This window comes from Trametes versicolor (assembly GCF_000271585.1).
Source record: "Trametes versicolor FP-101664 SS1 unplaced genomic scaffold TRAVEscaffold_9, whole genome shotgun sequence".
Lineage (NCBI taxonomy): Eukaryota > Fungi > Basidiomycota > Agaricomycetes > Polyporales > Polyporaceae > Trametes > Trametes versicolor.
Window position 1 is genome coordinate 1,702,962 of NW_007360329.1, and position 22,059 is coordinate 1,725,020.

General features: G+C 55.6%; 6 protein-coding genes across 6 annotated transcripts; 4 read left to right on the forward strand and 2 right to left on the reverse strand.

The window, feature by feature from the left end:
* Nucleotides 1-300: 300 nt before the first annotated feature.
* Nucleotides 301-1,022, forward strand: TRAVEDRAFT_50442 (uncharacterized protein; the record flags this gene model as incomplete). The annotated part of the gene is made up of 2 exons (XM_008042962.1): nt 301-780; nt 840-1,022. The coding sequence occupies 2 exons, from the start codon at nt 301-303 to the stop codon at nt 1,020-1,022; spliced, it is 663 nt and encodes a 220-aa protein (XP_008041153.1).
* Nucleotides 1,023-1,515: 493 nt separating this feature from the next.
* Nucleotides 1,516-1,830, forward strand: TRAVEDRAFT_94498 (uncharacterized protein; the record flags this gene model as incomplete). The annotated part of the gene is made up of 1 exon (XM_008043338.1): nt 1,516-1,830. A coding segment is annotated over one exon (315 nt), but the record flags the coding sequence as incomplete, so codon positions are not given.
* A 998-nt stretch (nt 1,831-2,828) lies between these two features.
* Nucleotides 2,829-5,728, forward strand: TRAVEDRAFT_130176 (uncharacterized protein; the record flags this gene model as incomplete). Its single annotated transcript, XM_008043339.1, has 6 exons — nt 2,829-3,034; nt 3,087-3,291; nt 3,356-3,903; nt 4,253-4,992; nt 5,063-5,151; nt 5,207-5,728. 6 exons carry the CDS (start codon nt 2,829-2,831, stop codon nt 5,726-5,728), a joined length of 2,310 nt encoding a protein of 769 aa, XP_008041530.1.
* A 3,056-nt stretch (nt 5,729-8,784) lies between these two features.
* On the forward strand, nt 8,785-10,307 carry TRAVEDRAFT_22351 (uncharacterized protein; the record flags this gene model as incomplete). Its single annotated transcript, XM_008042696.1, has 3 exons — nt 8,785-8,946; nt 8,999-9,289; nt 9,336-10,307. The coding sequence occupies 3 exons, from the start codon at nt 8,785-8,787 to the stop codon at nt 10,305-10,307; spliced, it is 1,425 nt and encodes a 474-aa protein (XP_008040887.1).
* A 1,604-nt stretch (nt 10,308-11,911) lies between these two features.
* TRAVEDRAFT_22352 (uncharacterized protein) lies at nt 11,912-13,376 on the reverse strand (the record flags this gene model as incomplete). Its single annotated transcript, XM_008042697.1, has 3 exons — nt 11,912-12,832; nt 12,893-13,177; nt 13,236-13,376. The coding sequence occupies 3 exons, from the start codon at nt 13,374-13,376 to the stop codon at nt 11,912-11,914; spliced, it is 1,347 nt and encodes a 448-aa protein (XP_008040888.1).
* Nucleotides 13,377-19,007: 5,631 nt separating this feature from the next.
* TRAVEDRAFT_50446 (uncharacterized protein) lies at nt 19,008-20,258 on the reverse strand (the record flags this gene model as incomplete). The annotated part of the gene is made up of 5 exons (XM_008042963.1): nt 19,008-19,058; nt 19,120-19,167; nt 19,233-19,748; nt 19,817-20,092; nt 20,154-20,258. 5 exons carry the CDS (start codon nt 20,256-20,258, stop codon nt 19,008-19,010), a joined length of 996 nt encoding a protein of 331 aa, XP_008041154.1.
* Between the last annotated feature and the right edge of the window lie 1,801 nt (nt 20,259-22,059).

The window sequence follows — 22,059 nt, forward strand, 5'->3', positions numbered from 1 at the left end:
CTCCTTCCCAATTGGGTGAAGATATACGCGCCTCGGCTATAGTTGTGGGCGCCGCATCAAGAACCGCCCATACCGCCCTCTGCCTTTGACCCATCGCGTTACGCGCGACCTTCTTTAAGCATCATAGATATGTATTTGAGAATGGCAGAAGGGTACTTTCTTATTGCGCGCGTAGTTGCGCGTCGCGCGCCCGCACTCTGCGGCAGCCATTAGGTCAGTGGCGTAGCCTATCTTGTCCTCCCGCTGACCTGTGCGCGAATATAGGAGTTCCGAGTTGACACTCTCTCCTCCCCGCCCACCATGCCACCGAAGCCCATCACCCTCGAAAATGCGACACAGACTATACTCGTCCCCCTCTACTTTCTCTCCATGTTCAGGCAATTTCTTGTATGCTTTGCGGTCACCGAGTATCAGCATTATGCCGGCAAACGCGAATTTCGCCGTATTTGCTGCCTTCGTCCCGACACCACAATCTTCCACCCGCGTCAAAAACGCCCAATACTATTTGAACTTGTTGGTCAAATCGCGCGCGAGGATTGTTATCTCACGGCGCGCGGAGACGAGGAGCATCAAGAACCAGACGACCCGGTCGCTTCTTGCTGGGTAACTGCGCGACCGGACCTCATTTCGCGCATCCACTGGCGCTCGGTCATACCAACCATTCAAGATATCATGGACACTATTCCGGGAGGTGTCGATTCGTCGAAGCTCGTGTACGGGCAAGTGGACGCGATTGAAAGTGTGCGGGTGCAGCTTTTGTGGCGCGCGCCTGACGGCGAGGTGAGCCAGCCATTATTGCGCCGATTTGCAGCTACCTGTGTGTCTAACGTCTGTCTCAGTCCATTGCACAATCTCTCCCAATGTACGACACGGCGGGCGCACGTTGTGTCCCCAAGACGATCGAAGAGGTTCCGTTTGACCGCGCCTTACGGTTTGTCTTCACACTCGAGTATTACCACGAGCGCGATAATCCTGCATCTCGTGTCATATACGCATACATAGTTCACATAGTCCATGCCTGAAGTGCTATGAACGTACTGAGCCTGCGAAACGGTCTTTTGCCTGATACTATACTTGTTACCTAGTCTCTGAGGTCGACTTGTACGGGTTTACCTGTCCTATTTTGTTTTGCATGTATAATAAATGTTTGAGACGAGCATTGTACACTGCGGGTGAAATGTGAAGGGCTTGGAGAGCCGCGGTAGCCGGCGTTTCAAGCTCTCTGACCTTGTCGCACGTATCGTCGGGTCGCCAAGTCGGGAATGGCGGAAGCCCCTTTTGAGAGGCACTCCCCCCCTCCCGGCCTTTCTGCTCCTCCACCATGTCTGTCTTTGAGCCTGCCACTATACGTACTCTCTGCGCGAATACGCTGGGCGATGCTAAGGAGCGTCGCGCATTTATAACGAAATGGAACAGCAATGTGAGTATTATATTCCCCCACCGGCCCGCAATCAGACCACCTGGGACTTACCGCCGTCCATCCCTCCGCGCGCCCCTCGTTGTCATACTGCGTAGGTCGAAAGTCGTTGGACGGCCTGGCTGAAGAGCCGGAAGACCCAATCAAGGCTACTCCCACAGCTGGAGTGGGAGGCACATATTTGTGAATATGTGTCTTTTGTCGCCGAGTGTACGCGGCCGTCAAAGCCTGGTGCCGCCGCACACCCCCTCCGTGTCGACGTACCCTTTCTCGGCCCCCGGTTTGTACCGCCACACTATCTGCATATTCAGAGACGTCTCGTTACGGCGGATATCACACCAGACCTCACATACCTCAAACCTCTGAACGTTGTTCACCCCTTCTACTACCCCGAGCTCGCGCGGTGCCCACAGTGCGAGTCGACTACGATTTCCTGGTGGGGCTGGAACCCAAACGGCCATCGCGAGGTTCACGGGATTGCGCGCGAGGAGACAGCGATTGGGGCACAGCTGCGGTGTACAGCATGTCAGGCCAGGTACGGGAAGGATGGAGAAGAGAAAGGTGCGGGCCAATACTGCTGGGCGACGACAAACGCCATGTTCTGGGAGCATAAAGAGCACTGGGAATTGCCAAGTACGTTCCGCTCCCTGTTGTGCTCCGAAGAATGTGATGCTTATGCCGCCGTGGTCAGTTGGAGTTCCGCACTTCTTCAAGCGATGTGCACTTACTGCAGACTTGTTTGACCTCATCATTGAGCTGCGCCCGTCGACCACTGCAGCGGGCTTGTCCGAAAATATCAAGCGTGAGTGAGGTTTCTTGGTTGTTCATAAACTCGCGGTGCGCGGCATCGCACCGCACTGAACCCGGGATATCTGCAGAATTGCATCTATTAGAATACCACAAACAGCATCGCGAGTACCTACGCTACTACAGCGCGCGCGCGGAAGTCGAAGCAACGCAGGCCACGATTGTGCCGCTTTCCGCCTTGCGAGCGTTTTCGAAGCCGGAGCACGGTGGAAAGAACCTCGCAGGATATGATGGAACGCACATTACCGATGATCTTATTTCGGATGTATACAGTAAGTTCAACGAGCAAACGCGACAGAAAGAGTCGGAAGAGAGCATGAGGACGAAGACAGGTAAGTCGTGTCGACCGCGCTTCAGAATAAGGTTTTAATTTCCCTTTATGGTAACCGCGCTTGACTTCTTCTCCCAGCGGTCACTCTCTCTCTCGACGCTACCTTCCGCACTGCATCTAAGGCGACTGTTGTCAATGACTCTAATGCCCGGACAAGACTCTTCACTGGCGGACTTCACTCAGTCATCAATGAGAACAACCTAATACTTGCTTTTGTGAGTTCTATACCCCTCGCATTGACATTACAAGAGCGATGCGCTGCTGGGCTAACTGATGACACCCCCACAGCGTTTTTGCCACACTCAACTCAACGCCGAGATAGAGGAGATGTTGACCGGCCTCAAACGTCGATTTTCCCTCCTCGGAGTTGCTGAGCCCGAGATGGCAGTGGTGGATAACTGCTGCCATGTCAAGAATGCCATACGGCGTGTCTTCCCCAACATTGCGGTCGTCCTTGATGTGTGGCATTTTCTCATGCGGTAAGCCAGTGATTTCTATCAGTTATCTTGTCGTTTATATCGGTTATTGCAGGTACATGATCTGCGTAATCGGTGGAACGAAGAATCCCCTTTGGAGCGAAGTCGCGCGAAGCATCGTGGACGCGATCCTCAAATCATCCGCTGACGAGCAGAGCCCCGCGCGGTACTGGAGTCAAGAGCATCAGGAGGCGAGGCTGATTAGAGCGTACGAGAAATGGGCCACACAGGGCGGCGTGTGGAATGGTGCCGCTGAGAAGGTGCGTCGTATCCTCGAAGCAAATGGCACGCTTGCTAACATTGCTAACTTGTGACATACATTAGACTCACGGGGAGCAGCTCGAGCACGTCAGGAAGGGTTGCCTTGCTAGGCCCCGCGATGATGTCCGCTCCGACGGAAGCCGGATCGAAGGTTCGCATAAAGGCTGGAACGGCCTCCAACGTTCGCATGCCAGCGGCCTTGAATCACTTACAGCACTCTGTTACGACTACGTCCTGCGCCGGAACCTTCGCGTAGAGTTGTCTGGAACCCGCGCGAACCCCACACCATTCGCCCTCTCATCTCACGGCTCGCACCATGTCCACCTCATACAAGCTTGCGCAAAGTTATGGAACGCGCTGCTGGTACCCCGGAAAGGTAGCAAACCGCCCCCAGCCGGCCTACGACCTCTCCCGGAGCTGCTGCCGGCAGACAGTGCGGAGACGTTCGGACTTATCAAAGCTAGTTCTGCAGTACTCAATTACCACAACCTCGCCGCTGTGAAGGACGAGCCTGTGGACCTCATCGATCTTTCTGCGCAGGACCCTGCCGACACGACAGAGCTATGCCATGAACTTGGCATCGATCCCGCACTACTCCTGGTTCCTCAACAGTCGGGAGATCCTTCGAACCTTGGGCGCGCTGCTCAAGATACGGCAGCTCCTTCTCGCGCGACTGGACGGGGCATTATACTGGATGCACCAGCGCCCAAAGCCTCGTCAAGCACTCTGCAAGGTGACATGGGCGACAGTTGTCATTCTCGCATTGCGCGCTGACATCAGCCAAACAGGAGTCGCGCACCAGTCCACTCTGTTGGCAAGCACGTCCGAGTCCGGTAAGGCCCTCACCGCGGGGCTTAGCATGGTTACGAACATGGTCAAGTCGGCCACCGCCATCATCATCGATGTCGATGCCATCTCCAACTCTAACGCGCACGCTGGCGAGACTCGAAGTATGGTAAGTGAACTGATACTCATTGATAGTGTGGTGCATGACGATATTGCGCAGGTGAAGCAGCAGAAACGTCGCGCATCAGATGCGGATATCGCACTCGAGACCAGCGCGTCCGCTCGCGAGGCCACACCTTCGTCGTCTTACATGCCCGCCGGACCTCTGGCAAAGAAACCCCGCATCGCCACCACCACCCCGCCCGCCGGACAACCCCGCGTCACCGACACGCCCGCCGGACAACCCCGCGTCACTGACACGCCCGCCGGACCTCTGGCAAACAAACCCTGCATCACCACCACCGCCCCGAGACCTGCTAGCAGCGAACCATCTACCTCTACGCTTAGCAGTTCAGCAAGTGCCCGCAGACTGCATCCATTCTTCTTGCCAGCAACTTCATCCACGTCTGATGCGACTTCCACATGTCTCCCCGGCCTCTCTATCTCAGGACTGACACGCTCGCAGCGCATCCTATCGGTGCACAGTGGCCTGGACCCGCGTTCGCTTGCGTTTACGAGTACAGAGTCGGACGGATTCTTCTTGTTCATGCGTCTCCGTGCGGAGAACAAGTGGGCATCATACGGTATGTCCCCCAGCAAGTGGGTTGCCGCCGCATCGCTCTACAACGCCGAGGTCGACCGCCTCAACACGCAGAAGGGCAAGAACATGGTGCGGAAGACCCCGCGGGCCCTCATGGATAAGCTGGGAGACATCGAGGGTCGAATCCTCGGTCGTATTGCTGCGAATGACTACCGTTGTAAGCTATTTCTCTGCGTACACCCTCGCCGACGGGTTACTCATATATTTATTCCCTTATCATGTAGCGAAGCGATCCGGGGATGAGCGGTTCTGGCGCGAGCATTGCCACGCTGTCCCGCTGACCAAGGGCGACAACACAAGCACCGGAACTCCTGTAAGTACTGACATGCATGCGTCCCCGATCATTAGTATTGATGTGATCTCTACAGCGCCGTAAGGTCCACACATGCACACGCTGCAAGAGCATCATGTGGGCACATCCCGAGGGTGCGCACGCAAACCACAAGAAGGGCTACTGCTCCGACGGAGTGAAGCAGAAGCCTCCGAAGTTCGAGAAGGCGCTCCCCGGCGGACAGAAGATCAGCGCCATCGAGCGGCTTCCCCCATGGCCACAGCCCAGCGGTATCTTCTCGACAGGAGCGACCTTCAATGCGCGCCGGTTTTACGAAGCTGTTCATGAGCTCTACGAAAAGGCCGTCGTGCAGAACGACGTTGGCGGCGAACACGCGATGGAATACCTCGCTCTCTCAGCAATGCTTCAAGAGCGTCTCCTCGTTATCCCGGAGTCCGCGACTGAGTCGTTTATGGTCCTCTTCGAACTCTTCGCCACCTTGGAGCTCCGCGATTGCCCCCCTGAGAGTGTCGTCGAGCGCGACGGGACGCGCTTTCTTCGTATCAACTATCTCGATGACAACAAGGGCATCGCCGCGCAGGCGGTCTCCCATATCTAACCGCCCCACCTCGCCTCGCTGCATCTCCGTCACCACCTCGCGCCCCCGCATTTGAAGCTTGCGGCGTTCATTGTCTCCCCGCGGACCCGCGGCCTTCACGCGGACAGTCTATGTGCGGCGCGCATACAGGGACCCATTGTGTACGCGAAGGACGGTGCAGAGGGTATATTTGCGGCGCAGTTGTGCTCTTAACCTATTAGTTGGCTGGTTATTTCACTACCGTATCTTCTGATAGTTTCCTCCTCATGTATACACTATCCCGTCGCGTAATGATATACGAATTCGCGCCTTACCCCGCCGCACGCAACACCGTCGTCGAGAAACGAATGGCGAAGGGAGAAGCGCCGGTAGGACTCGCCTCACGTGCATTCTAGGACCAATACCATTGAGCGCCTACCACGTAGTACTAGGTTAGGGTTCCTTTGGTCGATTGTTCGTTTGGCGCCTTGGACCAAAGTCAGACCAATCCCCTCCCCCCCTTGGAATCGCGGAGTATTCCGACGTTCTGCTCAAAACTCAGTCACGTGCACCGTGTCGACATGGGTAGCGTGGGCGCGCGGCCTTGAAGTTGTTTTTCGGCAGATACACGTTATTTTGTGTAGCGCTATATACATTGGTGGCATACGGCTAGAAGACGTAGTAGTCTCCATCAACATGGTCTCGCGCGACCATAGACTCGAGAGTCCGCGGCACACGACCATCGCCGCGGGCGCTACGCATAGCGATGCAGAAAGCCAGCGTCGCGCGGCCATCTGACGCGTACCTCCACGTCATCCGTGTCGTTCCTCGTCGTGCTGGACAAAACCTGCACGTTTGCTGATGCGCCTGTCGCCGACGAGCTGACGCGTCGCCACCATCGTGCAGAGAAGGACGTTGTTCTCGCGCACGAACGTACTGCTTTTCTAGTCGTGGTTTTGTATTGGCCTTGCTTTATTCTGATCACCTCGTAACAGAGCGTGTGTGATGGAGGTTGTCCGCGATCTGGGAAGATTCCACAACTCACTTTGTCGCGCAAGATAGGAAGGGCCCTCACCTAGACGCATCATCGAAACACTCAATCTAGTGCAAGCGGTATCCAATAGGAGACATTCGAGAGTGGGAATCGTAGAAGAAACATGGCGGTACGAATGAGAGTTCGGCAAGGTATTCGCGCGCGATTCTGATGCCACATTGGCACAAATCTCTCCCCATTCCCTCGGCGTGAGCGCGGGGCGCTCGCTGGCACACGATGCCTTTATACCGTTTTCCTCACTCCCATCCTCGCACTTCTTCCGCGCTCTCGAGGTCTCTGTAAGCCCGGTTCTGTGTGATAGCTATTTGAACGCTGTAGTTAGATACGGCTCGCGAGCTCAATCAAACACACTTCGCGCACGTACCGGGCCCAGGACAACGCCGCGTCCGCGCGACAGGACCCCTGATACTAGGGCAACCGCTCTTTTCGACACGAACTGGTCAATCCCCTGTCCCGCTATCCCCCGTCGAAGACTGAGAGAGCGAGCGCCGGGATTTGACGGGAATGAATCCTTGTCTAGTCCATTTACCACCGCAAATCAGAAGACTCGCGCCACTACGTCTTTGGACTCTCCGGGGGCTCGCGCCAAGCTACGTGTGTGCCGTTGTTGGTCCATATGAGTCTTGCGACGATTGCCAGCAGCTACCAGCATGATCGCGAGGCATCCTCCTCCAACCACTGCACCGAGATTCTGCTTCTGTTCAATCGTCTATCGCAGCGACTCTTTGTGTTGGGAAGGTATCTTGCTTTCCCCGGCAAAGGTGCCTTGGGCGTCCTCCATCACAGCATACAACACAGTGTACGAGCGTCGAAAAAAGGGTCCTGGAGCGCAGCTGACCACTTTGTGTAGGTCCCGATTCATGCTAAATTGCGTCAGATACACTCTGCATGATGGCAAAAGCACGTTTGAAGATACTCTGCGTTCGCCAAAGTGTGGGCGCGAGCCACGTGGCCTTGTGTAGGGCGACCGAACTGAAAGCGCTCCGGCGCGCGAGCGTATGCCCTACGACTCGGAGGGCGTCTGGCGTGCTTGGAAAATTCGGTGAGCTGACTATCCCTCTATTGACTGGACGGACGAGATGGCTACGAACGAGTGAAAAGTTCTTTGTGCGTTGTGCGCCCCGGTACGAGATATGGTCTTGCTTCTGAAAGTTGAGCGCCCTCGCCCGACTCTGTTGTGACCAGGAGGCGACGACGCTCACCTTCAAGCGAAAACTGCATGGTGGAAAAACTTCGCTGAACGTGTTGTACATCGCGTTCAGGTTATGCTTCATCTCGGCGCATGTTTCGAGTATAAACAGGTTTAGAGCCTCTATGTTTACGCTGCTAACCGTATTCGATGTACGTATAAAAGATGGCTTCGAAGGAAAGAGGTGTCGAGACCTAGCTCCCGATTGGCGGGAAGATGTGAGCAGATGGTCTATGTCCGAGGCGGGGAGCAACAGGCCAACGGCGGCTTACAAGAACAATCCATGGTGGGGATTGTGCTGGCAACCGTCTTGACAAGTCATCTGCATATTAAAGTGAGCGTTCTGATCCACGAGAGCCCGTCTTCCCGGACGTACCTCACTGCACGCCAATTCCCGACGTCTCGTTCCCCCTCGTCAAGGTGGTAGGACATTCCGACCATGGCGCGCCTCCATGATCGTCTCGATGCGCCGTCCACGCCGAGCTCAGGAAGGGCAGCTGGTGGGTATCATCGGCATAGCTTGCAAGATGGTGTTCGCAACGACGCGGCAGGAGTGTGGAGGTACGCTCGCGTGGTTTCGGCTGCGGAATGTGTGGCATCTGCTTATTATTATGTCAGACGAGTACAGCCGCGCTCGAGACAATGGGCTTGTCGCGGTCACGCGAAAAACGCGTCGAGCGCGTCGATGTTCATTAAGTATGCGCGCCTAGGTATCCCGAATTTGGGTCGCCCGTGTGGCTGGTTAAAACCCCGCGCTCGTGCGTCGCTCCCCCCTCATCTTTCCTCTACCCACTACTTCCATTGCGACAACTTTTCCCTCCCATTCCTGCCCTATAATCTCTCCGGACCACCGTCATGAACATGTACACGACTTCATCGGCCTCCCTCCAGCAGTACGACGACGTGCTCGCGGCGCATGCGACGCACTCCGCCATGGTCCCCGGATTCCCCCCTACGCAGACAAATGAATACGGGCAGAAGAGCTGGTTCCACGCCCCGAGGGAGATGGTAAACTGGGTGAGTAAGGAAAATTTGCCGGCCTCTGCCAGGACTTACCTCTCCCGTCAAGCTCCCGCAATACTTGACCGAGCCCGACCCGGTGGAAAACGACGCCGATATTCTGGAATCCATGCTGTCGTACATTGCCGCCGAGGAAACGTCTCCGCGGACCTCGGCCAACGGGAACCCTACGTCCTCGCATAATCCTTCCCCTGTCCCATCATCGACTAAAAGCATCCCAACACTGGAGGCTAAGGAGGATCACGCGGGTGCCTATGTGCTCGAACTCGATCCGGAGTTGGACGACGAGGAGCTAGAGCAGTACATAAGCCGTCCTGGAGCCCAGACTATGCTGAAAGAGGTACGTTTTCCCTCGCTGTATTGACAATCTCGTGTTACAACGATAGCAGTTACAGGCACCTGTGGCCGTCAAGTCTGCTCGGCCGACGACTACAGTTAGCGCGCCAGAAGGCCGCACCTCCCGCCCCAGCGCAAGCTACGCCCTCAGCCCCCGCACGAGCACCACTCTTTCCAGCGGCGAGCTTTCGAAGGCCAAGATTCCAGAAGCTCTTGGTGATACTCAGGACTTCCGAGGCGTGTACCCATCGACCACCGCTATTCCTCGGATCTCCCAAGCTGGCCCATCTTCGGCTCGAAACGACGCTCAATCCGTACTGAAGCGGAAGCGGGAGGCCGATGGCGAAGAAGACAAGGAGAACCTGCCAGTGGAAGACGACTTCGATGAGGACTCAGACGAGGACTCAGACGAGAACTCAGATGAAGACTCCGACGACGACTACACATCCTCCAGTCCGCTACCCTCCCCCCCTCAGAAGCGCGTCAAGATAGACCACGAGTCTGAGTCTGAGGAGGAGGAGGAGGAGGAGGAGGAGGAGGAGGAGGAGGAGGAGGAGGAGGAGGAGGAGGAGGAGGAGGAGGAGGAGGAGGAGGAGGAGCAGGAGCAGGAGGAGCAGGAGCAGGAGCAGGAGGAGCAGGAGCAGGAGCAGGAGGAGCAGGAGCAGGAGCAGGAGCAGGAACCGTCCCAGCCCGCGGCGGATCCCTCAAACACGACGCTGGCGATTTGTCGCTTGGACGACAGTGGCACGGGGCCCTGTCAGCACGAGCTCACGGGGATATACGACCTGGACTGGGAGCACTTTACGAAGAAGCATGGCGGCCGAGTGGGACGGCGTTTTCCATGCGCGTACCCGAGGTGTACCGAGACCTTTGCGTATAAGTCCAGCCTTAGCAAACACGTCGTGTCTTTCCACTGGCGCGTGCACGGCACCCAGGTGTATTGCACCGAACCCAATTGCGGCAAGCCGTTCGCTCGGAAAGATACGCTAACGGTTCATAAGAGGAAGATCCATGGGATATGATCGAACGATACAGAGGTGAGTCCACTCTATGTTGCACGTCCTGCCCTTCGTTGACTGACCTCAGGGCCTTATGACAGGAAAGGCGAAGCTACAATGCGGGACTCCCGGTGCGAAGGGCGACTCATGCATCCCAAGGCGCCTGGATGGTATACCAAAGAGGACGCGCGGGTGCCACATGGCGAACAAACCAGCATACCTTTAATGCAGCACAAACAGATGGCGCCACTGGGCGTAATGCAAGAAGCATGGCGTGTCGTCAGTGGTCCTCGGGGATGTCGAAGCTGGCGATCGCTGTGGACCAGAGGCCTCCATGCGAATAACGGACGACCTTTCGAGCGGAACGAGAACATCTTCGCGATCGCCTGGCCCCTCTTTGGCTTTGGACAGCGACGCTTTCGTGCGGTGTAGCTCTTATGGTCAGCCTACCAGGTTAACCTATACCAGCCCATTTCCCTCAAGGTTGCCCGTCCTCAATCACCGGAGGCTCCTCCGCGTCCTATCACCCTATGCCCCTTTATGTACACCTCAAACATGTATTTCGTTTATCTTCGCTAATGAGATTGCGTTCCCGATATGTGAACCTATCTTGCGAAGTACGGAGTGCTATAGTCACAACGTTCAAGCACAATCTCAGTCATGCCGTGTACTCCCGACACAGGTGCTTCATCCCGATTAACGCCGAAACTGTTCTTTGCTTCACATCCTCGCGCGCGAACAAGTCCCTTTGTCATTTGTACCGGCATTTTGAGCATCTTGCGCGCAAATACTTGTGGGATACCGGACCAACATCAGCTATATCGAGGCTCTGCATGCCCGAGTTCAAGGAGACTTCGGGTTCGATTCGTTGCATAGTAGACATCGAATGCCAGTATGGCACGTTCTCAACCTGACATGACCTTGGCGTAAATCATCTGTGCTGCAGCGACGAGTGGGACACATAGCGGTCATGTCTGAGTACCATACTGGATCATCTTGAATGTTGGGAAGCACTGCCATGGCGAGTGAGTGGATTATGACGGTGCTCGTAGCGTGGCGGGCCGTGCGCTTGAGTTACGACGGGGCCCAAGAAACCAGATGTGCGCGGACATCCTGGACGATAGGAGTATAATGGATGTTTTACGCAAAATGTTATACGGTACAGTGTACATGAAAAGAGCCATCTGCATAAGTTGGCCTATATACATCAGCCAGAGAGATCGATCCGCCGTCGACTACGTAAAAGGTATACTCATACACGCATATACCCTCCGCCGTTTATAGAGAGCTCGTACCTCCCGACGTGCGGTAGCGTTGCTTGAATACGCCTGCTCTGAAGCCTCAGAGCGCTACATTGAACTGTCGCGGTCGCTTGCGCAGCTGATTTCACAGTGGTCGCGCATATGTGGTGGATAGACGACGCTGCCCCTCTAGAAGACTGGAGAGGGTCCCATGTTCGACGAGTGACACAGATGGAATGGTCGAGTAAAAGTGTGGATGTCCGGGTAGTGCTCTTCGGCGTAAAAAAAAGTCTTCTGACGCGCGAACGCTTAGGAGAAGGGCATCATTGCGACCACATCAGTAAAAGCTCAAACAGGGGGACGAATCACGACATTACACTCACAATACTACAGCCTCCTTCTCTTGATAGGCCGGTTCTCTTCTTCCTTAACTCCTCCATCTCCCTCGCGCACTCCTGCATCCTGCGGAACATTCGCAGCAGCCGCGCCGGTGTGCTTGTCTGCCCTGTGCTTTTGAAGGGCACGCTGAGAGCTGAACGGGCGACGCGGAGTACACTCATCGCATCCCCACTTCCGCCCCCAGTGGATCTCCTCCACATGGCGCGCGAGGCCAGCCTGCGCAGTAGTCCCATAGCACACGGACCCGCAAAGCTCATCCCCGGACGCAGCAGCCCACGTACCTGCGAGCGCGCCCTTCGCGACAAGGTCCCGGATCTGTTCGTCGGTCTGGAGCACTCCATGGTGATACAGCGGGCCTGTTGTTGAGGCAGCGGTACCGGCGGTGGGCGGGATGAGTGAGGGATGCGCCTTCTTGATGTGCGCCTTGTTCTCCGTAGGTTTCCCAAGCTTGTGCTTGCAGTCTGCGCCGTCGAGACCGCATACGGACGCCTTACAAGGGATAATCTCCATGGAGTTGACCTCGGCCTTCGTGCTCCTGTGACGTTTGGTAGGAGCCGCCAGTTCTTGATCTGAGTCAGGCCCCGTCGACTCGTCCGACGCCGGACTGTCCAGGGTGACAGAAGAGGGCCCTGCCACTGGTTGTTGCTCGCGGACACGAAGGCTACGGCGAGGCGCGACCGCAGGCAGGACGGAGTGAGCCGCGGTAGCCTCACGTCTGGCGACTACAGGCCTGAGAGGAGGCACGTTCTCCTTGTTATTCCGTTTCCTTTCCGTAGCATCCGTCAAAAGGAGAGACTGCTGGTGACCTTGAGAGCACTTGACGTAGGTGGGCTGCGAGGTGGAGGGCGTTGGTTGCGGAAGCGACTGGTCATCATCGCTCTGAGAGGCTGCAGAGCTCTGATCCGTTTCCTATGTAAGACCATAAGTCGTTGGAATGTGGCGACGGTGGGCTACATTGGATACACGCACCTCAGAGGACTCTATTCCATCACCCTCGGCTTCGCCCCGTGCCACCACGTAGATGGCCACCTTATTCGCGTATCCCGGCGCATTGACCTGCAGGGAGAGTACGGTCTCGCCTCCAGTCGCTTCTTGAGGAGCATTGATTTCATCCTCGAACGGCGCGGTAGGAAACTGCGGGGCTTCGAAGAGGTATGGGTCTTGGGCTCGTTGCATAGGCTGATGAAATGACTCGGGGTTGGTGCTGAGGATGTCGGTCTCCGGGGATGTGCGGCTTTCAACATCGCACTCGGTCTGAGAATCAATTAGGCGATCAACAAGGAATCGAACTCGACATGCACTCTATACTTACCGCTCGCAGAGATCCCCTCGCCTCAGCGTCCTCAGAGACGTCGTCTTCGAACGTGTCCGGATTGAGGTAGTCGGAAAAATCGATTTGTTCGAAAACGTTCATGTTTACGTAGTCGGAAATATCGAATCCGGTAGAGAACATATTGAGTGAGGGATTTGGTAAGGGGAGAATGAGTTGGGGTGGAAGAGAGGTTGTAGGGGGAAGGTAGAGTGGACGAGATGGAAAGAATGAGTGCGAGCCACAGCCGCGCTCTGTGCGCCTTTTGTGCAGCTGGAAAGTCGGAATTCTAACCTGTTGACCATCGACGCACGCGACCGTGTCGCGAAAACGTGACAACAATGGGGGTTTCATTTGTCGCCCGACATGTCGCGATTTGGGAACTCCCTTTGTTCAGCTGTTCAGCGCCTCGATCCATAACAAGTAATATGGAATTGCACTCACCATCCGTCTCGTACAGACCTCAAGACGAGCAACGAGCGAGCAAGTGATTAGAGACCCGTATTTGTGAGGAGAAGCCCTCGGACGAGGATTCAGCCCGCAGTCCAGAGGTATTTCGCTCTGGCATGTTTCTGCGCGCGGATAACTCGGCTTCGACAGCGATAATCGCCTGCAACGCCCAACCACCCAACCGGGGGCCGGGCGACAGTGCCCATTCCTACCACTCAGACACAGCATCTGATCTCCCATATTCTCTGTCCTAGGAGTTTGCGCATGAAGCAAGCGCGAAGACCGCGGCAGGGATCCCCGGGAGGAAGTATGGACAGTCAAGGATTTGGTGCGTTCGTCCCTCGATCCCCACGAGCGAGGCTGCTATTAAACTCCACGGAATCCGCATAAACGATATCGTTCACGGTTGCGCACAATACCGCCACCCGAAACCAAGAGGAGAAGGGAAAGCACAACATCACACTGTACACCCGCAAAGGCGGATTCGCGGCTGAAACAAATGATGGTGTGTTATAACTTCGCTTCGCTGTGCAGACCTCTCAAGCAATAGCTGATAAGACCTGATGTGCGTAACAGAGACCGCTAGAGGACATTATCCTGGCACACAACGGGGTCATAGCGCCTTCCACAGCAATCGGGTCCTATGGGAAACAAATGCTCCCCAAGTACGTTCGCGACGCCTACATATAACGCTCATTCAGAGCCTGAGTGAGATCTGTGGCACAGATTTTTGCCTCGGCGCCTCGTTCATTGCCAAACACAAGCTCGAAACCTCTGCTCCCCGAGACTCCCCAGAGCGAGATCCGCTCCGAGGAGGACCGCGGAGTTGGGGATGTTGCCTAGCGCCCGCCAACGCGTCACCACCATCGCGCTGAGCTGGACGCTGTTCTCGTCTGCGAACAAACTGCTTTTTCTATCGTTCTTTGGGGTTGATCCTACTTTACGTTTGTCACTCAGAACGGCGGAGGCCTGAAGGAGGATGTCCGCGATCTAAGAAGATTACACACATCACTTCGTGGCGCAGCCGCTGCATCAGCAAAAAGGGCGATTCGATGCAGCGGGCGAGAGAGCGAGATGGAGGCGCCAAAGCGGATGGAAGCGCCCGCCGCCTGCGCCGAGGGATGGCAAGACCTTCCAAGACGCTCTCGCCATTAGGCGCATACGACGGGGCATTGCATTTTCAAATCGGTCGATACTGTATTTTGTAGGACTTTATAGCACAGGGTCGTAGACCACAATACACTTGTACTCAGAGCTTCAAGTCGAGTCTCTTAGCCCGACCTGTCACGTGACTGAAATTGGCATGACGCGGTCGCGTCCAAGTCGCGTCTCCATTGGACTCTCCCTCGATCGGGCCCCCTGCAAACTTGTTGCCCTACGCCCTGCGCTCTGCGCTATATAAAGACCACTTGAGCCCTCGACCCTGCTCGTCGCTTCTTTCCCTCGTACCACCATCTGCGCCCCGGGCCCCCCATCTTTCCTCACCCTTGCGTCTCCTTCGAAATCAACACCCGGCCCCCCTTCGCCCTTCCTCGGCCGCCATTTATTTGCTATGGTACATCATATATGGGAGAATAGAACCATAAGGTGAGCACCGGTAGGCCTCAATGCACCTTACAGTGTGGTGAGGTGATATATTCGCATATATGCGCATATATGGACATATTTTCCTTGTATGCTCTCGCTGTCCCTCTCGCGCGTGCTCGCAAAGTCAAGCTACGGTCCTGCACTTACCGGAAACCCTCTCTTTCGTATACATCTATCCACACCGTACGTGTTTTTACTGCTGTTCTTTGACAGGCTCTGGCTGAGGTCCCATGGGCGTTGTTGAGGTGCGTCACCCCTTCTTTCCTTCCGTTCGGTCTTATCCTCATCTGTGCTCACACGGTTACGCTCTCGCGCGAACAAGGTGCGATGACAGAGCACAGATACACGAAAGCTGGCATCGCGGACCGCGTGCGCGTACAACTGCGCAACGGCCACCAGCTCGAGCTCCCACCCTCTTTCGAGCACACGTTCGATGCGCGCGTTGCATGCGAGATGGTTGAGGTTTGCCCCCCTTCTCGCCCCTGCCGCTCGCTTACTCGTCTGTGGGTCGTCTCCGGTGCCCGCCCTGTTGCGTACTCTCCCGCTCCCCCTTGCACACTAGTACTGACGTCCGGCTGCGTGCGGTGCACTTCATCTATCGTGTAGTTCATTCGTTTCAAATATATATGATCTTCTTTATACTTTCGCGAGCGCCCGCACATTTTTCGATTGCGCGATGAGAGCAAATAATATCTGTATGATTGCGCGAGAGGCTTTATAATGTACTGTAAGCATGGTCGGCCACTGCAAGACCCTGTGCGGGCTATTGTATCGCACTGGAGCTGTCCGCGCGGCATCTGACAATACGCTGCCGCCTGCGATGGATGCCACTAGACTTCGTGGATTCACTGTAATAATTAGACGTACACTACTTGTGCGACAGGGAGATATTTATGATCCAGCGTTATCCAGAGGGCTGCAGACTGTATACCCTGTTTTGTGATGTGGACGTGTGGCCCTCACCTTGGTGCATTATATCGGCACACTCAATCTAGTGCAAGTCGGATACGCAACAGGAGACCTTCAAGCTTCAGAGCGTCAAGAGCGGAAGCCATAGCGGAAATAGCATAATTGAGGTACGAATCAGAGTGAGTGCGAGGCATTCCCGCGCGATTCTGATGTCACATTCGCGCAAATATTTCCTCTTTCCCCTCAAGCGCAGGGCGCTTGTTTGCACACGACGCGATCATATCCCTAGCCTCTGCCTCGCGGTTCTTCCAAAATGTCGAAGTTGTTACAAGCCCTGCTCCGGCCAACAGCCATCCACAAAGTGCTGTAACTAATCACAACTCTGGACTCAATTATATACGTCGCGCACATACCAAGAATAACGCGTGCCAGGACCCTTGATACCAGAGCAGCCCCTACGACTCGGAGATGGTCTGGCGTGTTGGCAAACTCTGGTGAGCTCAGTATCCCTCGTTTGGCCTGCACGTTTAAATCGGCTACCACGGGCTGAAGCCTTCCTTGAATCTGACCTTCACAGTCACTGCCATCCGTCCGAGGATACGCCGACATGCGGAGCCCCTGCGAGCAACGACGACGATCTACTTTCGCAAGCCACCCCTCCACCTCCGAACCCATGCTCTCCCCCATTGCGTGCTCTTAAGACTTTCAACAGTTCGGTTCTCCAGATGAAGCTGCGACGAGTTGGAGCAACAAGGAGAACGCGCCCCTGGCGCATTCACTCGTCGACGAACGTAGCGCACCTGCCGTTCAGCCCATCCGAACACGAGCCACAGCCAGATGTCAGCACGAGGATGGGCAGCCTCTTGCGAGGCCTTTGTCCATCACCTTGGACGGCATAGACTCCTACGAGTCGACAGGTTCCGACTCAGAGGAGGAAGCAGCAAGGAAGTCATCGCTCTGCAGACGGCTGCTTGCAAGGTATCCGTGTGCGCCCTGGAGGGCGTAAACCGCGACCACAAGTATATCGGTGTGCCTGAGAAGAACAAGCGGCACATCAAGGACGCACATTCATCTCTAATCCTGTCCGCCGCAGGTACGCAGGCCTCAACAACGGGGCCACTCTATCGCAAAATGGTGCCCCAGACGGACACGAAAATCCAGGAGCTTGTCGCTCAAGGGGCGCCCGCATGTACGTGGGCTTCTGCATCCTGGGTCAAGCGGTAGGGGTTTGTCGTGGGGACGTCCGCGCAGGGGCCGCGCGCAGCATATGGAGGAGATCCACTGGGGGCGGATGCTCGGGGCTATGCGACGAGTGCACTTTGCATCGCTCGTTTAGCTCTTTTCGTGCTTTTAAGAAGCACAATGCAGATAAAAAGAACGGCGCGGCTGAAGCTGATGCCTCAGAGCATTCTGAGGTGGGCCAGGAAGACAGAGACGCGGAGGACGAAGAAGAGGAGCCGCCGACTAAGCGAGGGAGGCTAGAGTAATGTGAGTGAAACATCTTGGTTCGTTCCCCGTTTGAGTCTTCAGTAACGTCGTCGCAGGACTTCCATCCTGACGAGGGGCCGTGTACTATCCTCAAGCGATGATTACTGGAACTAGCACCACCAGGAGTTCACACTGTTACTCGGCCAGGCTGCCTACATCATCCACCGAAGATGGAACCCTCTCCATCCTTTCTCCTCATCGAGGGGCCGCCGGACATAGCCACCACGTGTACACCAATCTATAGGTACGTCAACCATACCTCCGACCACTATAAATTCGGCGGTATTGCAGCGACCGCGACTTTCCCATGCAGCGTTCGGGGGCTCTAGACGAGGCGTATGCAAGCGATGCGAACGCATGCCGAGACATACGAGCTCTATGAATGGCAGCGGGTAGATTCACCTAGTCGATGGCGGCTCGATCGCGCTGGCAGATGCGCTCAGTAGTCCTCTACATGTACATTTACCGTATAACATCGTGTATAAACATTCACTCTATCTCTACCATGGTTCCTGGTGCTCGCACACAGAGGAATTCTACCGCTCCGTCGCAGACCGGGTGCATGGCTCGCCCAGTATCATCATGATCCTCTCACTTGCTGTGTTGATGATGTTCAACATCTAGACCAACTATCATCGTACTCAGCAATGTGCGCCATGTATCTCATAAATCAATGCTCGCATAGTATAAGTACTAGTGCTCAAGAAGCTCAAAATTCGGGTGAAATCGACTGGGGGACGTGTTCGCGCGCGAGGATGTAAACCAAAGGACAGCTTCGGCGTTAATCGGGATATGTCACCTGCGTCGGGAGTACACGGGATGACTGGAATCGTGCTTGAACGCTGCGGGTCGAGTCCTGCATACTTAGCAAGATGGGTTCTGACATCGGGAACGCAATATTATTGGCGAATATAAACGAAACATATAAATGGAGTGTACATAGTAGGTCAACACCGGAGAGGAGCCTCCGGTACTGGAGGGAGGACGAGGGGAGCGGCCCGGAAAAGGTTGACGTCGTAGGCTGGCTAAAACAGCCACCCCACCTAATGAGGTTGCTATCCAACTCTCAAGAGGAGTGAGGCGAACGCGAAGAGGTTCTTGTTTCGCTCGGAAGGCCGTCCAACATTGGCTCAATGGCCTGTGGTCCACAGCGAATGCCAGCTTCGATATCCACGAAGACCGCTGATGATACGCCTCGACAGTACCATGCTCCGGGGGATACGCTAGCGGTGTATGTTCGCGCCAGACTAAGCGTTTATTGCCAGTTCGTGCACCTTGTGTTTTTTTCGTCCTGTGATAAGTCGCGACCGTCTCCGGTATATCGAGAATGCGCCTCGGGATTCAAGAGTAGCTCTTCGTATCCGCAGATACGACACCGTGTCTTCGTCGCTTCTATGGTAGTATTCGAGGTGAGTGAACAAAGATGACGATGAGCAAGATGACATGGACTCACCATGGCCTCGTCCCGCTTCCTGGCATCTAGTTCCCGTGGGCCATCCTCCTATGGACCGCAAGTACGTCTTTGCGAGGGTATGCTTTGTCACAACCTGGCTCAGGGCAATAAACCTTGATGCCATACGGCTTCCAGTGGACCGTTACGATGTGCTTGGTGCGGTCACACTTATGCGCGTAAATCTTGCCACATCTTGGGAACGTACAAGGCCATTTTCCCGCTACGGAGCGATCGTGGGACACCGTGAGGTGCTTCCAGTCGATGTCGTAGTTTTTGGTGAGCTCGTGTGGACATCGACCCCTGCCATCATTCACCCCACAGAGTGCGCGTGGCTCCGCGTTGGAGGAACCTGCGGCGGGCGGTGTCGGGGCTTCCTCTACCTCTTCCTCTTCCTCTTCCTCTTCTTCGGGATCTTCCTCGATCTTGACGCGTTTCGAAGGCGGGGAGGGAAGCGGACTGGATGGAATGTACTCATCGTCTATGTCCTCGTGCGTGTCCTCGTCGAGGTCGCTGTCCACCGGCAAGTTCTCCTTGTCCTCTTCTTCCTCAACATCCCGCTTCCGTTTGAGCGAAGAGTGGGTCATGTCGCGTGGTACGGACTCTTGGCGCGCTTCCTGTGAACAGTTGACCTGGACAGCACACAACATCGGGAGAGATTGAGCTGGGGAGACGGTAGAATATACGGTAGCCAACGCACCTCTGCAGGCTCGCCGTGGGCACCCGCGTCGTGAGATGCGTTCTCTTTTTCGTCTTGGGTAACATTCCCCCGCGCGGTGGGGGTAGCCTCGCGTCCATGGGCCGCTTGAGGGGCATTGGTTGCGTCCTGGAAAAATATACCGTCGTACGGCATGGTGGCTTGGAGATGTGCGTCCACGGCTCGCTGGATCACTGTCTCTCGTTGAGACAACAACGAGCGATCGACGTGGAGAACGTCGGTAGCCAGGAGGGTGTGGCTCCAAATATCTTGCCCAGACTTGCGAGCGGGGAGAGGTTGAACATGGGATTGAACTGGGAATATACTAGATAGTACTCACCGTCTGTGATGCCTCCACTGTCTCTTCGAGATCCTCCGGGACGTCCTCCTCGAACATTTCGATGTTGACATAGTCGCAGATGTCGAATGATTCGGTGGAAGACATTTTGAGTGACTTGGGCGTGTAGAGAGAGCGCGTTGGGGAGATGTGGGGTCGGGGCCGGGTTCGGGTGGACGGATGGGAAAGAGTGAGTTGGAGCCACAACCAAGCGCGGCGCGCCTTTTGAGGAACGGGAGAGTCTGAACTCTAATATGTTGACCATCGACGCACGCGACCGTGTCGCGGAAACGTGACAACAATGGCGGTTTCATTTGTCGCGCGGTATGTCGCGATTTGGAAACTCCTTCCTGTTCTTTGTTCAGCGCCCCGCATCTCGCAGCAAGAATTGTACTCACCTTCCGCACGCAAGCTCTCATGCGAGCCGCTTCAGGGCTAGTTGACAGAGCGCCGAATGGGTAGCCCGGTGCGAGACCTATTCGCGCAGGAAACGAGTCCTCGTTTTGCGCTTGGCCGTCTCGCCGCGCGCGCATAGCTCGGCCTCGACGCCGACCATTGTCTGCGGCAAAACACCACCCGCTCACAGTCCGAGTGGGATAGATCGTTCCGACCATAACGGGCTCACGTCTTGGTGCACAGACCCTCTGCTCTCCGCGGCAGTGCATGAAGGAAAGCCAGTCGCCCACGGTAGCGGAAGGAGTTCCAGCCAGGCGAGGTGTTCGGATAGTCGAGAGTGCGCCGTGCGTAGGATTCGTATGTGCCGCTCTCTGTCTCGACAGCATGCCTCTTATATTGTACAGCGACCGACATACAAGACGTTTCGAGGCGTATAATGGGCGACGCTCCGCCCATCAGTATCAACGACACCATTGCTATAGTCACTGCTATCCTTTGAGACTAACATCATTAAAATATGCGTACCACAACGCTGTTGCACTTCAGCTCCCAAACCTCGAAGGGATGGGTGCGTACAACGCCACATCGCCGCGAAAGCAGTTTCACGGCTGGCGATGCGATAGTGCTTTCGTCGCTTTGCTTCCGGTATACGGTGCATTAACACGCTCGTTGATACCGCTTCTCATCCAAAACCCTCCACACGAAATTCATAATATGAGCGCATCCGTTTGCAAGGAGATATACCACGCGCGTTCTCGAGTGCCGTAGGGAAAGGCTCCTTTGCTTCGCCTGCTGGCAAAGCGTGGCCAAAATTGCACAAAACCCCATGAATACGCCCGCAGAGCCTAATGAGTGCTGCGTCGTGTCTTTATGCCATTTCACGTTTCATGCTCTTTCTCTAAAGACTTTGGATAAAACAAAAAGTCGAATGCTTGCGCCCCCTGGCACCTCTGAAAGCGAGATTTGCTTCCGGGGGTACCATGGGGTTAGGGCCAGCGGCCAGCGCATACGTGTCGTCGCAGCCGAGATGAACGTCGTTCAGAAACATACCATTCCTCGAATCGTCGCCCCATGCTTGCTCTGCCTATGTGTCACCGCTATGCATGAGAGCGTGCCAGACCGTGGATGTCTGCGATCTAAGATTGCTTGACAAATCGCTCCGAGCGGCCGCCAGGATGGACCGTGGACTCATCTGTCCTGTAGAACCTCGGCCAAGTTGATCATAGACGCATGCAAGCAAGTACAGAGAAGAGGTTCGGTAAGAGCTTTGAAATCCTTTGCTTTCCGTGCTGGAATGGAGCCATGGAGGTACGAACGAGGGGTTCCTCGACTTTCTCGCGCGCGCCGTCTTCTCACATTTCGCACGAATAATTCGGGCCCATCACCCATGGCAAGTGCCGAGTGCGCGACGCGATCTCGCTTTTCTCTCTCTCTCCTCACTACAACAGTAACTATTCTTTGTGGGCGTAGCAGTCGTTCTGGGCCCCGAGTTGTTTGACACCGTTACTATCGA